The sequence below is a fragment of the Cetorhinus maximus genome, chromosome 2 (assembly GCF_964194155.1).
Source record: "Cetorhinus maximus chromosome 2, sCetMax3.hap1.1, whole genome shotgun sequence".
Lineage (NCBI taxonomy): Eukaryota > Metazoa > Chordata > Chondrichthyes > Lamniformes > Cetorhinidae > Cetorhinus > Cetorhinus maximus.
The window spans coordinates 87371048-87393276 of record NC_135880.1 but is presented as its reverse complement, the minus strand read 5'-3'; the positions used below and the strand labels follow the sequence as shown (position 1 = coordinate 87393276).

The following is a 22229-nucleotide window of genomic DNA, read 5'->3' as shown; positions in this document are numbered from 1 at the left end:
TCCGAGCACCTTTGGTTCCCCATTGTATCCATAAAGTTATTATTAAATAAATTAAAAATTATATTTTACCTTTAAATGCTAGATATTGTTTGCTTACCATTATATCTTTTAACGTAGTTTCAGAATCTTCCTTAGCTAACTTGTCCCTCATACCTATGTAGTTTACTTAGATTTAAGACCATAGTTTCAGACTTAACTAATCAATTTTCAAACTCGATATAAAATTCTATAATATTATGGTCACTCTTCCCTAGAGGCCCCTTTCTACAAGGTTATTAATTATTCCTTTCTCATTACACAATGCTAGATCAAAAATCACCCACTCCTTATTTGGTTTCTCAACATTCTGTTCTAGAAAACCATCTTGTATGTATTTCATAAGGGTGGTGATTTCCTGTCCATCATGCTATGGTATTCAATGGCTGCTTATGAGGCAGATTATGTCATCACACAGGTTATCTTTCATTTTGTTTATTGTCTTGAAATGATATGGCAAAGTAGGGATGGACTGACCTCAAATGCATAGGATTGTGACCTGAGTACTGAGGGGAGGAAGGGGAAATTTCTCCCTGCAATATAAACATATTTAATTAATAAGACTGTTTAACATCATGAAGGTAATTTACCCAGATTTTCTTCTAGGGTTCCATTGGGGTTACAGGTAGAACTAGATATGAAGAGTTTACATTATACTTAAATGCAACTCCACCTTTTGAGGTAGAGTTCACAATATTTCCAGTGTATAATGGATTGTATTGAGCACTGTATGGAACAGAGTGGAAAGGAACTAATGCTTTTATCATTTATTTCGGTAGTGATGTTTTTAAGAACTTTCATAATATAATTTCATGTATAAAATGAATGCTGCATTGGCATTTCCAGGTTCTCAAACATCTGTTTCTTGCCCTTCCTGTTATTTTCCCTTCATGTATGCCTTTGTCAGTTACACGGTCTTTTTAACTGTAGGTGACTGCCTCTTCCTATCAAATCTCTTTATTCTCCCCATGTCTTTGTCAGACAATATGGCCTGAATTTTGTGCTCACAACTCAGGGGCGAGAGCTGGGACATGTCCTAGCTCCGCAAACCTGACCTGAAAGAAAGTGCTCTGGAAGTTGGGATTTTTGTTTTGGGGTAGTGGGTTTCTCTGGGAGTCAGGCCATGCGACCTGGGTGTAGAGGCAGGCTGGGCTGTCTTGGTACACTGGCACTTTGTTGAAGGTTTTTAAAAAAGCATGAAAACAAAAAACAGCCCTCTAACCCTCAATGTCCCACACACTCCCCATGCCCCATCCATGCCAACCTGTGCCATCTACCCATGGATCCGTCTTAACCTCCAAGCCAACCTATACCCCTCTATGCACCCACCATGGCCCTTCATACCCTCTATGGCAACATATACCCTTCTACCCACCCCTAAGGCTCCTCATGCCCTCCATGCCACCTCATGCCCTCTACCCACACTCATAACCTTTCATACTCTCCAAACCAACCTGTGCCCCTCCATCCACCTCATAGCCCCTCACACCATCCATGCCAAGTTATGCCCTCCATTCACCCTCATGGTCCTTTATAAGCCCTATGCCAACCTATGACCCTCCCCACCCAAAGCCCTATATAGCCCCTATGTTAACAGTGCCAACTCATGCCAACCCATCCACCACCCTTTAACTTACACCTGCCAAGTCACCCAGTATCCGCCATGGGCAGACCTCAGGATCCATGCTGAGATCAAATAAAATAAAATTCGAAGCATTCATTGCTTTATTTAAACAAAAGCATATTCATTAAAAACAATTACATTTGCATTCCTTCAACTATATCTTTATAAAAACAAACATTTCATTCAAGTGCCTGACCCCTTATAAAAACAAACATTGGAATTCATATTCCCACTTCAAAGAGTCTATAATCACTTGGAGCTGTCAATCACAGTGAAATAGAAGGTACTGCACTGGGATAATGGAAGGCTGTGGAATCAGTCATGCAGCACAAATCCAGTAATGATTGCCCTTAGGCTTATGTCAACAGAGTGAAATAGCAAGCAGTATTTTTTTTATACACTCCACAGTTTTTTCAAAGATTTAAAAGGAGGAATTTTAACTAACTTGAAAGTTTTGACAGTTCTGATGGCGTATGGGGAGGCAATGACATAGTGGTATTGTCACTGGACTAGTAATCCAGAGACCCAGGGTAATGCTCTGGGGACCTGGGTTTGAATCCCACCATGGCAGATGGTGGAATTTACATTCAATAAATATCTGGAATTAAAAGTCTAATGATGACCATGAAACAATTGTTGATTGTTTTAAAAACCCATCTTGTTCACTAATGCCCTTTAGAGAAGGAAATCTGCCATCCTTACCTGTTCTGGCCTACATGTGACTCCAGACCCACATACATGTGGTTTACACTGAAATGGCCTAGCAAGCGACTCAGTTATATCAAACTGCTACAAAGCCTCAAAAAAGGAATGAAACCGGACGGACCGCCCGGTATTGACCTAGGCACCAGAAACAACAATGGCAAACTCAGCCCTGTCGACCCTGCAAAGTCCTCCTTACTAACATCTGGGGGATAGTGACATAATTGAAAGAGCTGTCTCACAGAGTAGTCAAGCAGCAGCCTGACATAGTCATCCGCACTGAATCATATCTTACAGATAATGTCCCAGACACCACCATCACCATCCCTGGGTATCTTCTATCCCGCCGGCAGGACAGACCCAGTAGAGGTGGTGGTGCAGTGGTATACAGGCAGGGTGGAGTTGCCCATTGAGTTCTCAGCATCGACTCCGGACACCATGAAATCTCATGGCATCAGGTCAAACATGGGAAAGCAAACCTCCTTGATTACCATGTACTGCCCTCTCTCAGTTGATGAATCAGTTCTCCTCCATGTTGAACACCACTTGGAGGAAGCACTGAGGGTGGCAAGGGCGCAGAATGTACTCTGGCTGAGGGACTTCAACGTCCATCACCAAGAGTGGCTCAGTAGCACCACTACTGTCCAAGCTGGTGGAGTCCTAAAGGACGTAGCTACTAGAGTGGGTCTACAGCAAGTGGTGAGGGAACCTACAAGAGGGAAAAACATACTTGACCTCATCCTCACAAACCTGCCTGCTGCAGATGCATCTGTCCATGATAGTGTCAGTAGGAGTGATCAGTGCACGGTCGTTGTGGAGACAAAGCCCCACCTTCACATTGAGGATACCCTCCATCATGTTGTGTGGCACTACCACCGTGCTAAGTGATATTGATTTTGAACAGATCTAGCAACTCAAGCCTGGACACCCATGAGGTGCTGTGGGCCATCAGCAGCAGCTGAATTGTACTCGAACACAATCTGTAACCGCACGGCCCAGCATATCCCAAACTCTACCGTTACCATCAAGCCTGGGGTTCAATCCTGGTTCAATGAAGAGTGCAGGAGGGCATGACAGGAGCAGCACCAGGCATACCTAAATATGAGGTGTCAACCTGGTGAAGCTACAACACTGGACTACTTGCGTGCCAAATAGCGTAAGCAGCAAGTGATAGACAGAGCTAAGCAATCCCACAACCAACGGATCAGATCTAAGCTCTGCAGTCCTGCCATATCCAGTCGTGAATAGTGGTGGACAACTAAACAACTCACTGGAGGAGGAGGCTCCATAAATATCCCCATCCTCAATGATGGGGGAGCCCAGCATATCAATGCAAAAGATAAGGCTGAAGCATTTGCTACAATCTTCAGCCAGAAGTGCCGAGTGGATTATCCATTTTGGCCTCCTCCGGAGATCCCCAGCTTCACAGATGCCAGTCTTCAGCCAATTCAATTCACTCCACATGATAGCAGGAAACAGCTGAAGGTACTGGATAGTGCAAAGGCTATGGGCCCTGACAATATTTTGGCAATAGTACTGTGGACATATGCTCCAGAACATGCCGCACCCCTATCCAAGCTGTCCCAGTACAGCTACAACACTGGCATCTACCCAACTATATAGAAAATTGCCCAGCTATGTCCTGCACACAAAAATCAGGACAAATTCAACTTGGTCAATAACTGCCCCATCAATCTACTCTTGATCATCAGTAACGTAATGGAAGGGGTCATCAACCGTGCTATTAAGCGGCACTCGCTTAGCAATAACCTGCTCACTGATGCCCAGTTTGGGTTCCACCAGGGCCACTCAGCTCCTGACCTCATTACAGCCTTGGTTCAAACATGGACAAAAGAGCTGAACTCCCGAGGTGAGGTGAGAGTAACTGCCCTTGACATCAAGGCCACATTTGACCGAGTGTGGCATCAAGGAGACCTAGCAAAACTGGAGTCAATGGGAACCAGGGAAAAACTCTCTGCTGGTTGGAATCCTAATGAGTACAAAGGGAGATGGTTGTGGTTGTTTGAGATCAGTCATCACAGCTCCAGGACATGGGGGAGCTCCTGAGGGTAGTGTCCCTGGCCCAACCATTTTCAGCTGCTTCATCTATGACCTTCCATCATAAGGTCAGAAGTGTGGATGTTCGCTGATGATTTCACAATGTTTAGCACCATTTGAAACTCCTCAATAACTGAAGCAGTTCATGTCCAAATGCAGCAAGACCTGGACAATATCCAGGCTTGGGCTGACAAGTGGCAAGTAACATCCGCGACACACAAGTGCCAGGTAATGACCATCTCCAACAAGAGAGAATCTAACCATCACCCCTTGACATTCAATGGCATTATCATCACTGAATCCCCCACCATCAACATCCTGGGGGCTACCATTGACCAGTAACTGAACTGGACTAGTCATATAAATACTGTGGCTACAAAAGTAGGTCAGAGGCTAGGAATCCTGCAACGAGTATCTCACTTCCTGAATCCCAAAACCCTGTCCACCATCCACAAGGCACAAGTCAGGAGTGTGATGGAATACTCCCCACTTGCCTGGATGAGTACAGGTCCCACAACACTCAAGAAGCTTGACACCATCCAGGACAAAGCAGCCTGCTTGATTGGCACCACACCCACAAACATTCACTCCCTCCACCACTGATACACAGTAGCAGCAGTGTGTACCATCCACAAGATGCACTGTCAGAATTCACCTTGGCTCCTTAGGCAGCACCTTCGAAACCCACAACCACTACCATACAGAAGGACAAGGGCAGCCGATAGATGGGAACACCAGTGCCTGGAAGTTCCCCTCCAAGTCACTCACCATCCTGACTTGGAAATACATTGCCGTTCCTTCAATGTTGCTGGGTCAAAACCCTGGAACTCCCTTCGTAACAGCACTGTGAGCATACCTACACCACATGGACTGCAGCTGTTCAAAAAGGCAGCTCACCACCACCATCTCAAAGGCAACTAGAGATGGGCAATGAATGCTGGCCCAGCCAGCGAAGTCCACATCCCATGAATTATTAAAGAAAAAAAAAGCTCTCTTTTCAGTCCCAATAAGTTTATGCACATTCATGTCTAATTTTAACAATCCCGAAGGGCTCCTTACCCCACCCGTTCCTACCACATCTAATCTGCACATGTCATGTTTCCCATTCCTGGCTAATGAAAACCAGACAAGACTGGAGGCAGCTTCTGTTTTATATGGGTAGCTTTCCCCACAAAATGCACATGCGCAAATCCTGATCTGGCCCCATTCCTGCCCCCATGAAAGTGTTGGGTGCCTTGTTTAGGGGCAGGACTTCCAGACTTCAGCCTCTTCCACCACTTTCATAACATGGAAGAGATTCCCTGTCATTCAGGCCTATTTCTTGCACAAATACACAATGCATGACTTGGTTCAAGTTTCTATTTCTCATGGTCATTCAGCAGTGACAGTAGAGTCTCATGGAAAATCCCTCAGCCATTTCGCACAAGGATGGTGTGCTCTTCCTCACATTACTGGATCTTGACACTGGAGCATTTGCTGCTTCAGAAGCGTTAACGGATCAATATTATCAATGTTCAATGATTGACTTTAGTTGTTCCTGCTATCATAAAATTGCATTCAACAGAAATGTACATTTCAATGATACGCATCCTTGAGATTAGATTGACATTTTTTTTTAAATGGGCAATTAACTCATTTTTGATGAGAAATAACATGGATAAAATCAGAATATTGGTTACCTGGATTGTAAATTGTTATCACTTTATTGGCTAGATGAATAGCAAATTATGCAATGTGCGCTGAGCGGGCAGGCGTGCATCCTGATGTCATCGCGCGCTTGCGCAAAATTTCGGTTGGCGAGCGCACGCGGGAGTCGGCAGCGTGCCTGCCGACAATCAACAGGCCTATTAAGGCCATTAAAGTAATAATTAAATGAGATTTTTCACTGCCCATCCAACCTTACAGTTGGTGGGCAAGTCAAAAGGCCAAGCAGCCTTTGGATTTTTTAGGAACCTCATCCACAGGCGGTTGAGGTTTCCAACAGCAAATAAGATGTCGCTGCTCATGTAGCGGGGTCACATAAGGGGACATGTTTTTAACATTACTTAAGTTTTTAATTTTTGAGTTTATAAATCTTCAGCCCCCTGAGGCATCTCTGTGCCACATGGAGCTATCATTGCGCGCACTTGCACGCATGCGCAAACTTCCGTGCTCACCCTCCTCCCACCTCCACCCCGGCAGCGCTGAGAGCTGCAGCGCGTGTTTCACGCTGGTTCGCCCTTAATTGGCCAGCCAGCGTGAAATTGATGTCAGGGCCTGATCGCGGGCAGCAGGCGATTTCGTGACCGCTCTCGGGCCCGCCTGCTGTGCCCGCTCGACAAGGTGAAAATCCTGCCCAAATAAAAAGATAAATCATTTTCTGAGGTATTTGAAAATATATTGAAGATGATGATACCTGCATGTTCATTCTGATTATATTATGCAGTATTATTATTTATGTAGGTTGGTAATATTAATATAGTAGGGTAAAAATGCAACAATTTTAATGGTAGAATAAGGGGACAAACTAAATACAGTATAGGAAACAATGGAAAATTGGATAATGAATTACTAATGCCTAAACAGTCTCTCACTAGCTTTGGACTTGTTTGTGCACTCGTGGCTTAGCTATTCTAATGTGCTGATTGACAAAAAACGCTTCACAGGAGGAGAAAGTAGTTTTCCCATATATTTGCTAAATATATAATCAGAATAAAATATTCCATGTGTGGGAACACTGGGAGACTAATTGTTCTGTAATAAAACTCAACAATTAAAATTATAGCTTTTTGGATTCAGTATTGTTGGCACCTCAAATGGAAAAAAATCAGCTGTGCACAAAGATGAATTGGTTGACTTGGCAATGGTGTCAAAGAGGGTATTAACGTATTGAAGGCTTTAATGTATCAGCAGTTTGTTCTGGCATAAGTTAAAGCCAAAAACAAAAATACCTGGAAAAACTCAGCAGGTCTGACAGCATCTGCGGAGGGGAATACAGTTGATGTTTTGAGTCCATATGACTCTTCATCAGAACTAAGGAAATAGAGAAATGAGGTGAAATATAAGCTGGCAGAGGGGGGTGGGACAGGTAGAGCTGGATAGGGGGCCAATGATAGGTGGAGGCAAAGAAAGGATTGCCAAAGATGTTATAGACAAATGGACAATGGGGTGTTGACGGTGGTGATATTATATAAGGAATGTGCTAACGGGGACGGTAGCAAGCAGGACAAGCTAGTGGCAGATGGCCCTAGTGGGGGTGGGCTGGGGGGAAGGGATTGAACTGGGCTAAAAGGTGGAGGTAAAACAATAGATCGAAACAAATTTAAAAATAGATGGGAAAAGAAAAATATATATTTTTTTAAATTATAAACTATTGGAAAAAGGGGGATCAGAAAGGGGGTGGGGATGGAGGAGAGAGTTCATGATCTGAAATTGTTGAACTCAATATTAAGTCCGGAAGGCTGTAAAATGCCTAGTCGGAAGATGAGGTGCTGTTCCTCCAGTTTGCGTTGAGCTTCACTGGAACATTGCAGCAGGCCAAGGACGGACATGTGGGCATGAGAGCAGGGTGTTGTATGTGTCTCTTTATGGGGCATGTGGAACATTCCTTGTTCCAGTCTTACTCAGGCCCCCTCCCACAACTCTTTCTCCGGTACATTGATGACTGCTTCGTGCTCTCATCTGGATCTGGAAAAATGTATTAATTTTGCTTCCAATTTCCACCCCTCCATCATTTTCACGTGGTCCATCACTGACACTTCCCTTCCCTTCCTTGACATCTTAGTCTCAATTTCTGGCGATAGACTGTCCACCAATATTCATTGCAAGCCTACCGACTCCCACAGCTATCTCAACTACAGCTCCTCACACCCCGCTTCCTGTAAGGACTCCATCCCATTCTCTCAGTTCCTTCACCTCCGTCGCATCTGTTCTGATGATGCCACTTTCCAAAACAGTTCCTCTGACATGTCTTCCTTCTTACTTAACCGAGGTTTTCTACCCACGGTGGTTGACAGGACCCTCAACCATGTCTGGCCCATCTCCCACACATCCGCCCTCATACCTTCCTCTCCCTCCTAGAACCATGATAGGGTCCGCCTTGTCCTCACTTATCACCCCACCAGCCTCCACATTCAAAGGATCATCTTCCGCCATTTCCGCCAACTCCAGCATGATGCCACCACCAAACACATCTTCCCTTCACTTCCCCGGTGGCTTTCCGCAGGGATCGTTCCCTCCGGGACACCCTGGTCCACTCCTCCATCACCCCCTACACCTCAACCCCCTCCCACGGCACCTTCCCTTGCAACCGCAGAAGGTGCAACACCTGCCCCTTTACTTCCCCTCTCCTCACCGTCCAAGGGCCCAAACGCTCCTTTCAAGTGAAGCAGCGCTTCACTTGCACTTCCCTCAATTTAGTCTACTGCATTCGCTGCTCCCAATGCAGACTGCATAGAGGAGACCCCTCTACATTGGAGACACCAAACGCAAACTGGGTGACCGCTTTGCGGAACACCTCCGGTCTGTCCGCAAGCATGACCCAGACCTCCCTGTCGCTTGCCATTTCAATACACCACCCTGCTCTCATGCCTACATGTCCGTCCTTGGCCTGCTGCAATGTTCCAGTGAAGCTCATCGCAAACTGGAGGAACAGCACCTCATCTTCCGACTAGGCACTTTACAGCCTTCCGGACTTATATTGAGTTCAACAATTTCAGATCATGAATTCTCTCCTCCATCCCCACCCCCTTTCCGATCCCCCTTTTTCCAATAGTTTATAATTAAAAAAATATATACTTTTCTTTTCCCACCTATTTTCAAATTTATTTCGATCTATTGATTTATCTCCACCTTTTAGCCCATTTCGATCCCTTCCCCCCACCCCACCCCCACTAGGGCCATCTGCCACTAGCTTGTCCTGCTTGCTACCCTTAATGTCCCCGTTAGCACATTCCTTATATGATATCACCATCGTCAACACCCTTTTGTCCATTTGTCAATGACATCTTTGGCAATCCCGTCTTTGCCTCCACCTATCACTGGCCCCTTATCCAGCTCTACCTGTCCCACCCCCCTCTACCATCTTATATTTCACCTCATTTCTCTATTTCCTTAGTTCTGATGAAGAGTCATACGGACTCAAAACATCAACAGTATTCCTCTCCGCAGATGCTGTCAGACCTGCTAAGTTTTTCCAGGTATTTTTGTTTTTATTTCAGATTTTCAGCGTCTGCAGTATTTTGCTTTTATCTTACATAAGTTAAAGCCAATCTGTTTGAAAATTAATCAGGGTCAACTCTTTCAATTTTAGTTCAAATTCTATCTTCCCAACCTTATGCCAGCTGTGACCAAGATAGAGGCTTATTTCAAGACCTCTGCCACTCTAAGTAGCTACCAAAAGTGATCTCGGTGATTCTCCATCCAAATTCAAGATCATTTCTTTCAGGAATTATCCAGTTTCCACCTTGTCATGACAAACAAAAACTGACTTAAGGTGAAGAAATCATTGGTAATGAGACTGAACTTGCATCATGTGTTAGTGTTCCAGTTTGGCACTCTAACATCCAAACTAATACATTAAAAAACATTAAACTTGAAACTTTAACAGTCATTGTTTGTAGTAATCAATAGACAGAACTTTGAAATTCTGTAACACAGTTAGCTGAACTCAATACTCTGGAACTGATTAGCCTGACCTGTATCCTTGGGAAATTTCCATTTCCTGGATGCAAACATATAAAGAAAATTGGAGAGGATGTTCCAAGACTCTTATTACACTTTTCCTCTTTGACAACCCATTGGGTTCCTAAGTGAAAGAATGCCTGAAGAATATGGTTCAGAAAGGGCAGCATAAACATTTAAGTGGCAAGTAGCAATTAAGTCCATTTTGACATTTTCCTCTCCCAAAAATGATCTTAGCATCTTGGGGCCTCCAGCAGTAGAATGAAGACACATACACTGGTGAACAGGAATGCAGCTCTAGGCCTTTTGGCACTTCTACTGCTGACTAGGAAATGGCCCTCCGGGTGTACTTTATGCCATGTTCAGATGCAGTGCAATTTGGGGCCGCCGCTCCTCTCTGTGCGGGAGAGGGCAGGGAATTGCAGCTCTAGTACAACATTCTCAAATACTTTTTATGACAGAACAATAGCCAATTGCTGTACCGATAATGTGTTCATTTTGATAAAATAGGGAGCAATTTAGCTTTCCTTACATTGTGTGTTACACCACCACTAAATAACATTTCATAACCATACTGCATTAGTTAATCACATGTTGCTGATGATCAAAAGGTATTCTTAAAAAACTTGCTCTAACAATTTTGAAGGTGGTTATACATAGTGGTGTTGCTAGAGACCTAGGTATAGGAGGCCAGATGTTAATTTTGGGGGGAGTTCTGTGCTGGGGGAGGGGCTGTTATGCAGTCAGGAAATCCAGAAGAACAGCTTTTCCGAATGTCCTACAAGATTCCTTTAAGTGGGATCTCTGCCCACAGGCAACCTGATTGACAGTCTGGAGGCCGTTCGAGCAGAAATACTGATTCAAAGCTTATGGGAGCAGGAAGGTTTATTAGGGGAGTGAGAAAGACCATGAGGGGAGGGTCCCACTCCTGCTCACATTTGTATGTTTGTATGTGTGCTTGTGTGTTATGAGTGGGGTGGTCTCAGGGATCTGATGGTGGGCAGAGGTATGATGTGGGAGCAGACAGATTGTGGTGTTGGGAGTATTTCCTGTGTTAGCTTATTGTTTGCTGAATCTGGAGGGAGCTCTTTCACTCCTCTTGGCCCACAAGCAGTGGTGTAAAGACACTCACCTTATGGATTCAGCCCCTCTTGCCTCCTTTCAGCTGCCAAGTTTCCTGAGGCCAGGGAAAATCAGCCATTTGTGGTTAAAAATAGAATTACTATAATGAAGGCACACAGTCTCATTATAATACATAAATGGGCAACCCACTTCCGGTGAGAGAATTGGTTGCCTGCGCTCGTCCCACTCTGTTAATTTGGCCAGTTATAAGGCAGGAAACAAGAGAAAATATTTATAATTTCTTGCCATTCAATTTGGCAGGACCTCTGATTCTCAGCCTCAAAGCGTTCATCAACCCGAATTGAGTGGGTTGGGCTACTGTTACAGATTTCTTGCATTTTAATCTGGGATGCTACCTCAACTCACCTGCTTTTAGGAGTTAATATTCAGCCCAGGTTGTCTGATAGATCTTGCCCTTTGTAACTGCATGGATGTAACTAAAATAAGTGCACACATTGGGAAATCTATAGTGGTTGAACAATAACTGTAAGGAATAGTGGCCATGCTATTTAGGAGGGTAGGAGAATGCAGAAATGTGCGATGAACGCTTTGAGGCTGAGAATCAGAGGCCCTGCCAAACTGAATGGCAGGAAATAATAAATATTTTCTTTTATTTCCTGCCTAACAACTGGCCAAATTGACAGGCTGGCTAGCTGATGGGCAAGGAACTCAGCAGCAAAAAGCTGCAGCTGGACACATTTGCGGACAGTCCTTGACAATCAGGAAGGGGGCAGGTTGGAGTTTGAGGTCTTTGGGGCAAGGGGGAAAGAGAGGCATTCGAGAGAGGAGAGGGCTGTAGATCCATGTCTGTGTCGGTCAGTCATGATCACAGCATTGGGTAATGGAGAGGTTCTGATTGGCAGAGTGGGGGGGCTGATGACTTCTTTGAGGGGCCAGAGGGAGCACTCCTGCCCCTCTTGTTCCACAGGAATGCTGTAAAAGGCACACCTTCTTGAGCCAACAGCCCCGTCTCCCTTTAACTGCTGATTTCCTGAGCCCAGGAAAGCCTGTTCAGAAATGCTTTCCATGGCACAACACTCATAGTTCATGGCACTCACCTCCAGGAAAATGGTGGCAGGTGTGTATGAGGCAGGTTAGGGTGTCTTCCCAGTTTTAAAATTGATCCCTGCCTCATTGTGCTCCAGGTATTCAATATCAAGGCCAATGATTCAGTTACCTTAATCCATTGTTATAGTATGTATCTACATGTTCGTATGTGGCATAATAAGAATACCAGCTGGGAACTAATAGGATAAAGATATATTGCTGCTTCATTCAGAATTATAGCGAATATCAAAATGCCTTGCTACTGGTATGGTGATCTGCCCATTTTATGGTTGCGTGGCTCTATAATGGTATGTTTATAGAGGATCTAGAACAGTGTTCTGATATAATGTTATTTCACATGTATAAAATCGATTCTGGGGACACAGAATTATCTGAATTAGGACAAAATGAATAATTTATGCCTCATCTGCTTATAACACATCACAATTATGCAGGATGTAAGCAACAACTTGTACTTATAGAGTCTTTAAGGAAACATGTCCCAAGGAACTTCACTGAGGCATATAGGAAAAGGAATAGCAAGCTAAAGAAAGTAAGTTTAGGAGCTATAACCAAAAGCTTGATCTGTGTGGTTCCAAAAGCAAGCGAGGCAATGGAGCTTAGGGAGTGAATTCCAGAGCATAGGGCCAAGGTGGCTGAAATCATGGCCATCAACATTGAACTAAAAGGAAGAGGAGGCTTAAGAATCTCCAGTGTGAAGAACGGAGAGTTTGGGAAGTTGGCGGGGACGGTGGGGGAGGGTGTTTCAAGGCTAAAGGAACTTACAGAGATTGAGAGGAGCAAAGACATTGAGGAATTTTGACATTAGGGTTTAGATGTAGTTTTAACTTTGAGGCATTGGGGCACCAGGAGTGACAACAAGGGTGACAACAGGGACTTGGCATGAAATAGGATACTGCCATTAGAATTTTGGATAAGATTAAGTTTATAGAGGATGGAGGGTGGGAAGTTGGCCAGGATAGCAGTGGAATAATCAACTCTGGAGATGACAAAGGCAAGTATAGGATTTTTAGTGTGATAGAGGTGATTGGTGTGACAGAGGTGGAAGAAGGTTGTCTTTGTGAGAGAGAAAATATGGGGTGGAAACATAGGTCAGGGTGCAAACAAGGAAGACACAGAGTTTGTGGCAGAAAAGAAAGATAATGACTTTCATTGTCCTAATGTTTAGCTAAAGGAAAGTGAATCTCATTCAAGAATGAATGTTTGAGATGACAGGGGTGGAAATCTGACCGGTGGGATTCAAATACGGAACTTCTGGAAAGTTGGGCGTGGGTCTGAGAGATGACAACATGTTCAAGGACTTTGGAGAGATTGGGGGTAGGCTAGTAGCTAATGAGGACAGAGGGGCCAAGGGTGGGTTTTTTCCCCCCAGAGTTGATGATGACAGTTTTCAAAGGGAGGGGACGGTATACTTACAATGTTTGGTCAGCAGTCTAGTGGGAATGGGGTCAGGAGCATAAGTTAGTCTCATGGATGAGACAAAATTGGAGAAGGCTTGAGGTAGGGGATGAAATTCAGGGCTTGAATTGAAAGGGGTCTAGGCATAGGTTTGGATGATCCTTAAGTAGTGGGTGTTTTTGATGAGAATGAGAATGATTTTGATGAGAAGAGAATGATGCTCAGTAGAGTTTGACACAATTAAGTCAGGTCTGTTGTAATATAGAAAATGCACCACCAAACTGCCCACAGCAAGCTCCCACAGATAGGTGATAATGACCAAATCATTTGTTTCTTTTTGTGGTGTCGATCAAAGGATAAATATTATCCAATGCACCATGGTTAACTCCCCTGCACTTCTTCAAAATATCATCTTTTAGGTCAAGTTGAGAGGGCAGATGGGGCCTTGGTTTAACATCTCATCCAAAGCATGGCACCTCTGACAGTGTAGCCACTCCCTCAGCACTGCGCTGAAGTATCAGTCTTAGGTTTTGTGCTGATGTCCTGCAGTGGTACTTGAACCTACAACCTTCTGACTCAAATAAGGGCTGCACCAGGTGGAATGACTGGGATGGGTGATGGTAATCACTTTGCTATGAATGAGGGTATCAAAGGTGGAGGTGAATGACTGGTAAACAAATTAACAGCTGCCATGACATTATGGCAGATGGAAAAGCAAAGGCTGGGCAGTTGGGAGTTAGAGTTTGCAGTATACATTTAAATTCATATTTGTCAATGGACTCTTAAGGTACCATTTGTAGTTATGAAGAAGATTATTATTCTGACAGATAATAGGCACTTTGATCTACATAAAATCACCCAAAAATAAAGCAACACCCTGTTTCTGGTTTTAACATATTATTGGAGCTTGCTGCATGCAATTGGCTGCCACATTTCCTATTTTACGACAGCATGTACACTTTAAAAGTACAGTACTATATTAACTGTAAACCACCTTGGAATGTCCTGAGGTTGTGAACAGTGCTATATAAATGTAAGTTTCTCTTTCATGAAAAAGGATTGTTAATGAAGAAATCTGATATAAAATTGAATACTTGCACTTTATAACTAAATTGCTAAATGACTTAGGCTATGAATGTTTCTAACCAATTGCCAAATTGTTCAGTTGGCAAGCTATCTAGCCAAAGCAAATAATGACATTTCCTTTCACAACTTAGTTTGACATGCCCATGTGGCCTCACTTGCCAGATCACCATTGCAAATCTGCTGTATTATTCATTATTCCTGTTCTGCTTTACATTAATCCTTATTTTATCTATTTTCTCTGTATAGTCTTGGAATTCAATGCACAGTAATTACAAAGCTAACATTGTAATAATAGCTTTATTTTTGGTCAGCTAGTTGGCTGAAATGTGCAGAAATCCACCACTAAGCTTAAAGGTCTCCAAACTAACCTACTGCAAAATTTACTCAGGTGGCGTTTCATATTTGCTGGATACTGAGTATGAACTCTCTCTCCATAGTGGCATATCCCGTATACCCAAACCTAGAGAGATTAGGCAAGGTTGACAAAGCAAAGGTTTAGAGATCCCCAAATGTACACAGGAGTACAGTTGGACTTTAACCAGTTACCATACACAGCCAGAATACTGGTGAACTTCCTATAACAACATGTTATTGTACCTAAGCACAGTAGTAGTGATTTTCTTTTTAAATCACAGGCACTACCACAGCATGGATGAATTTAGCCATTATGATCTCCTGGATGCCACCACTCTTAGAAAAGTTGCTGAAGGACATAAAGCTAGTTTTTGTCTGGAGGACACCTCTTGTGACTATGGGTATTACAGGAGATATGCTTGCACAGCACATTCACAGGTACGTGAAACACAATTTAATATTATACAGCTGCCAACCAATGTTTATACCACAAATGAATTAGACTACTTTGTCCTATTGTGTTTCATCTGTGGCTCAGTTGGTAGCACTCTCACCTGAGTTAGGAATTTGTGGGTTCAAGTGCCACACTAGGTCTTGAGCACAAAAATCAAGCCAGACACTCCAGTGGAGTACCTCGGGAGTGATGCATTGTTAGGGGTACTGCCCTTTGGATGAGAGCTAAACTGTGGGCCTGTCCGGTCTCAGGTGGATGTAAACAAACCCATTGCACTATTTTGAAAAGGAATAGGGGAGTTATCCCCAGCATCTTGGCCAATATTTATCCTTCAATCAACATTAAAAAAATACAGATTATTTGGTCGTTATCACATTGTTGTTTGTGGAAGCTTGCTGTGTGCAGATTAGCTGGCATATTTTCTATATTACATTTGTGATTAAATGCCATCTCAAGTGGTCTGTTAAAAATTCTGTGACTTAGTGCATCTGGAGTTCCAAAAGCATTTCATAAAGTTCTGCAAATAGGCTGTCCACTAAGATTACTGAAGTAGGGATTAGAAATAAATAAGAAACTGACTGAAATGCAGAAACCAGTGGGGACTTGTTGGAGGAAACATGTCAGGATGGAGGGGAAATGCCAAATAACAAGGATTAGTATTGAGACTGCTATTGTTTCTATTTACAACAATGTTTACTATCTTACTAATGTATATAAAATAGCATAAGGTAGAGTGAAACAAGGATTAGCAAGGAATCCCAGGAGCAGAGGATTGTGCAATTGCTGATTTTCTGTTTTGCTTCTTAATTTTACTTTTTTCATGGGACCTAGCCAGCATTTGTTGCCCATCTTTAATTGCCCTGGAACTGAGTGCCTTGCTAGGCCATTTCAGAGGGCAGTTAAGAGTCAGTCACATTGCTGTGGGTTAGGAGTCACATGTAGGCAGACCAGGTAAGGATGGCAGAATTCCTACCCTAAAGGGCATTAGTGAACCAGGTGAGATTTTACAATTGATGATAGTTACCTCGGAGCAGGATTTTACATTTGTCAGGCGGGTGTGTGCCTAACCCGATCGGGTGTAAAATCACACGAGATGACGTCAGGCGAGCATCCTGATTACATTGTGTATTCTTATGATCTTTTGGTCGGCGGGCGCACGCAAGAGTCGGCAGCGCGGCTGCCGACAATTAAGAGGCTTATTAGGGCCCTTAAAGTATTAATTAATTTGTATTTTGCGCTGCCCACTCAACCGTTTGGTTGGCAGGTGGGCGAAAAGGCCAGGTGGCCTTAGCACTTTTTACAAAACCTCATCTACGGGTGGGGTGAGGTTTCCAACGGCAAATATAAAACCAGTGAAAAAAAATTTGCCAACCTTTCAAACATGTCCCTCTTCTTGTGATTGAGCCATGTTTATTTAATCTTTAAAATCTTTATTGGTCAGTGTCCAATTCTTCATCTCCCTGAGGCAGTTCTGTGCCCTCTGGGAGCTGTCAGCGTGTGCTCTCCTGCGCATACGCAGACTTCTGCGCTCGCCTTCCCCCAGCCCCCAACCTGGCAGCACAGAGCATTTCAGCGTGCCTTTCAAGCTGGCTGACTGTTAATTGGCCAGCCAGTGTGAATTCATGGGCGGCGGTCCATTTTGCAGCCGTTTCCGGGCCCACCTGACGAAGGGAGAATCCTGCCCATGGTCACCATTACAGAGACCAGCTGTCATTCCCAGATTCATTAATTAATTGAATTTAAATTCTACCAGTTGTGGTGGTAGGATTCGAATTGGTGTCCCCAGAGTATCAGCCTGGGCCTCTGGATTACTGGTCCAGTGACAGTACCACTACATCTATGTCTCCCCATGTATACTACATATATATTGCAGCATATTATTTGGAGTTTAACTTTTCTCAAAGTATAATTTTTATTATAATAAATTGTGTTTTCTGTTGTTTATATTTTTTAACAACTACCTTTTATTTGTCTCTTTTGACTACACTTTATGTGTTTAGCATGAGACTTTGGTCAAAGTAGTTAAGGGGGCTTAATTTTGAAATGCATTTAGAATTTCAGTTCCAGGGCAATTAGAGATGGGCAACAAATGCTGACTTTGCCAGCGACACTCAGATCCATGACAAAAAGGAAAATTAAGAAGCAAAACAGAAAATCAGCAATTGTACAATCCCCTGTTCCAATTCCCCTGCCTGACTTAAATAAAGCGTCATGTTCCGTAGAAGAACAGAAAAGGTATATTTATTGTCCAGCCCTGCAGTTCTGAAATGCTGGCTTGCATTGCTGTCCTGAGGTAAAAAGTACCACATTTATATTGGAGTCAAGCTTTCATGGCAGTGAGTCACTTAATTTACAGTTAAGTCATTAATTTTAGCAGAAATAGGCCTTCCCACAATCCACGGGGGAATTAACTTTTTCAAAAAAAGTTAGGGATTACTTAGGCAGATTCTGTCCTTCTGAATTAAATTTATCTGGATGAGGTTTGATGAAAAATATAAAGGTTGCCTGGCCAATTCGCAGGTCCACCAACCGTAAGAATGCACATGAACACTGTTTTAAGGTTTGTATTTGCAGCTATTTAGCAATGGGTGGGCAAGATCCATGCAAGTCAGTGGTAGCAAACTTGCTTGAAATACTTGTAGAGAGCATACAGAATTTTTTCAACCTCAGTATGGCAGTAAAGAACCTGGCCTGATAAGCTGCTGAGTTAGTGCAGTGGGAAGAAGTTGAATAACAGCAACTCTACTTGCTTTTGTGGCTAACCAAAAATAACTCTTCTGCTAGCAGCAGGGCACCACATTTACTTGCATTTTGCAGACACCTCATGCTCTGGTTTTGGTCTGAATGTTTCTGAAACCATGGTTTGTACCTGATCATTGTAATAAATTTGAGAGTACACCAATGGATGTTAAATATTGTCACCATTTGAAACAAAGGTCTTATGGAACATTATATTCAGTAGGGGTTATACTAATGTTGTATACACCAGGAGGTGTTATTAAAATAGAAAAATGTTTATATGAAATATCTTTGAACAAAACATCACTGTTGAACAGTACAGAAGTCCCTTTCATATATAGTGTTATGTTGCTGTGGACTTCTAAAACAAAATTACTGGAAAACACATATTTTACAGAAATATTGACTTAATATTTCTATCAGTTCATTAAAATTATTTAACTTTTACTGAGAGGTATAAAAAGTTATCATAAAGTGACCCACCCAATCGCTTGCGCTTGTATCATGTGCTGTCAGTCAAATAAATCTGATTACACAGTGGCAAAGCGAGTGTTGTTTTTATTTTACTGGATAAGCAACTCAGGGGCCATAGATACAAATCCTCCCAAATTGGGAATAAATCTACCACTCAATAAAGTGGCTATGAAAGTTGCCTAATTGTCTTAAAAAAGCCAACTTCAGGAACCAGCCACCCTATTTGGCCTGACCCATGTGATTTTAGTCCTATAACATACAATTTACTTTTAGTCTCCTCAGGGTAAGTAGGGACAGGCAGAAAAATTCTACTGCTAACAAAACATTCCTAAAGGATAACTGATTTAATGCAAAACTTCTCCATAAGGCTAAAGAATGGGGGTAATTTGTCATTAGACATACTTAGGAAACTTTTAAGATTTTGCAAAATGCTTTCACAGCCTTCTCATAAAAATGCAATTAATTTACAAACAATGAACCAAATACTTCTTAACATAAATTATACAATTTTCTAACACTGTTGACTCTATGCTTGCAGGGATTGAGTCCAGGGTGTTATGATACTTACAATGCTGACATCGACTGCCAATGGATCGATATTACAGATGTTAAGGCAGGAAACTACATACTAAAAGTAAGTGACATTAAACAGTTATCACAGAAGAAGAACAACACCATAGTGATTGTTACTGACTTCTTTTTTCCTCATTCTACAGGTTGCAGTAAACCCAAGTTATTTGGTACCAGAATCAGACTATGCTAATAATGTTGTCCGTTGTGACCTTCGTTATACAGGCCACCATGCTTATACCTCGGGCTGTAGAATTTCACAGTAAGTGTTCATGAAATTAAGTAAATCTTAGGTAATTTACCAATTTAAGGTCAAAACAAATCTCTTTGCATACATAAAATGTCCAAGTTGGTATAAAATATGTTGTTACATATTGCAATTTTAGTAGAAAGGTACTAAATGAATAAGGAATGCTTCATCTATTTCATTAGGACTAGTAATCTTTGTTCTTTATGAATTATTGTGGACACAAAAGCAAGTGTTCATATCAAAGAAATATAGGCCTGAGTTTTACCTTTGGCAGGTGTGCACAATCGGCAGGCCCGGGAGCGGCCAGGAAAAGGACCGCTGACCAAGATCTGCCCCTGACCGCGATTTCACGTTGGCTGGGCAATTAACGGCCAGCCAGTGTGAAACACGCGCTGAAAAGCTCAACATTGCCAGGGAAGGGGTGGGAAGAGGGTGGGCGATGACATCACCGTGAGCGTGGGTGAGCCCTGCGAGAGAGCTCCCTGAAGGCAGATAGCTGCCAGAGGGAGCTGCAGACCTTCAAATGATCAAATAAAGGTTTAAAAAGCTGCAAAATAATGTCCTTGCATCACAATCAAGCATCTGAAAATATATCTCATAAAAATGCTGTCCACAAATATTTATTTTTATTTTATTTCATAATGGAGATCTCATACCGCCCTTGGATGAGGTTTGATGAAAAATGTAAAGGCCGCCTGGCCGGTCCGCCAACCGTAAGGTTGTACGGACCACAAAAACTCAGGGAGAATTGTGCCATTAATGGGCTTAATTGCCCTTTTAATTGTCAGCGGGCGCACTTGTGACTTTTGTGTGCGCCTACTGAACAAAATATCGCGCAAATGCACGATGACATTGGGACACTCACTTGACGTCATCTTGCGCGATTTTACGCCTGATTGGGTTGGGCACACGCCTGCCCATGGGACATTAAATTCTGCCCCTAGTTTTTAATCAGCTTCCTTAAGAGAAGGTAAAGTGAAAGATGATGAAACTAGTAAAACAAATTGCAGGACTTCAAAAATGTTCTGAAATTGCCATTGTATGCTTCACTAGTAAATCACCAAAGTGTTCAAATTAGAATACAAAATGAGACTCATGTGTATATAACATTAGATCAGTTACATACATTTCTTTGTTATAGTCTTAATAGATGAGATATTACAATATGCTTTACTAGAAACATGTAGCACATTCCCTTAATGCAGCATGAAAAATGCATAATATATGCCACTGATTTGGCTAACTGATGATTATTGTGCCACTTCAATCTCTGGCATTAAATTGCTGTGAACATAACTAATGATTTAATTCTATATATCGTGAGTGGGAAAGAATACCAATCAAATCCCCAGGGTTGGTAACAATTAAAAACACTGGTATTCTGTTCCGTATAATGACATTAACCTGACATTGTTGAATCTTGATCAATTAGCAGGGCAATTGGATTGAAATCCTGAATGATAGAAATAACTACAACTACAATACCACTCAGGCCTAGTTGTTGTAACAAATAGCTCTCTCTTGGTTTTGTATTTTAATCAGCTGTCTGCACCCTATTCCACATGCATAGGCAGGCATATTCCATGTATTTTTCTTCTGTAAGGGCTATTTTGGAGATGTCCAATCCTTAGTACCATTGTAACACTACTTCCCAACCTCCTGCCTGCCAGCTCCTAATGTTGAGATGTTCCTCTTTCTCTCCCCGCAGGTTTGAATGCTATGCTGTTCCTTTCCTCCCTGTATGTTGATGTTGTAATTCAAAACAAATTAATTAGATTTTTAAAAAACGCTTAAGATACTATGATGAAGTTAATAATAGATTTTTTATTTTAAAAAACATCTTGCAATACTGAACTTTCCTGAATGACCTTTAAGGAAAAAGTAAGCATTGTGTCAATACTAAAGATTACGGTGGAAGGTAATGGTCATGTAGGGTCAACGGGGAAAGGGGAACAGGACAGTTGAGTGTACAAAATTTATTTTTCTACCAATAGACCTATCTTGTTGAAGCAAAACAAAAGGCACGCTACAACATTCATTAGAAAATCATGATCGTATTATAATAGAGCTCCAGAGTTATCACAATTAACAATATCAAATTACTTTATTTTATACTCCACACTCACACAGAGATCTTACACTGTTGTTTTTGTAACTCTAGAGCCAGGATTTTACATAGGTTGGGTGGGCTCGGAGGGAGCGGTCAGGAACCCGACCGCCGCCCGTAATCAGGTCCCCACCGCCATTTTACACAGTTGGGCCAATTAAGGCCCACCCAGCGTAATACGTGACTCCAGCATCAGCGTGAAGGGGTGGGCGGGGGCGGGAACTCAATGTCTGCCAGGTCCAATGGCGACCTATTCAACAATGGCGCAGGCAGCCATGCAAAGGCCGCCATTGACTCGGAGGAGCGTTGTAATGCTGAACACGGCAGGCGGGAGGGCAGGTTGGCAGGGCAGTTGGCTGATGATGTGTCTCTGGAGGCGTCCCTGAGGCAGCAGATGCTGGAAGTCCAGCAGGGTGTGTGGGAGGATCTGGCCGAGATACATGAGAGAATGCGTGCCATGGTCTCCGTTGTGGAGGAGTCCCTGCGGAGCATGAGCAATGCAATGACCCTCATGACCGAGCACGCT

At 42.9% G+C, this 22229-nt stretch overlaps 1 protein-coding gene across 1 annotated transcript in view; it reads left to right on the top strand.

Moving 5' to 3' along the window:
• lox (lysyl oxidase) overlaps window positions 1-22229 on the top strand; it is a 37881-nt gene that overhangs the window by 6549 nt on the left and 9103 nt on the right. The window contains exons 4-6 of the mRNA XM_078566716.1: window positions 15391-15547; window positions 19315-19410; window positions 19493-19608. Of these exons, the coding sequence (XP_078422842.1) occupies window positions 15391-15547; window positions 19315-19410; window positions 19493-19608 (369 nt within the window). The remainder of the gene's footprint in view (window positions 1-15390; window positions 15548-19314; window positions 19411-19492; window positions 19609-22229) is intronic.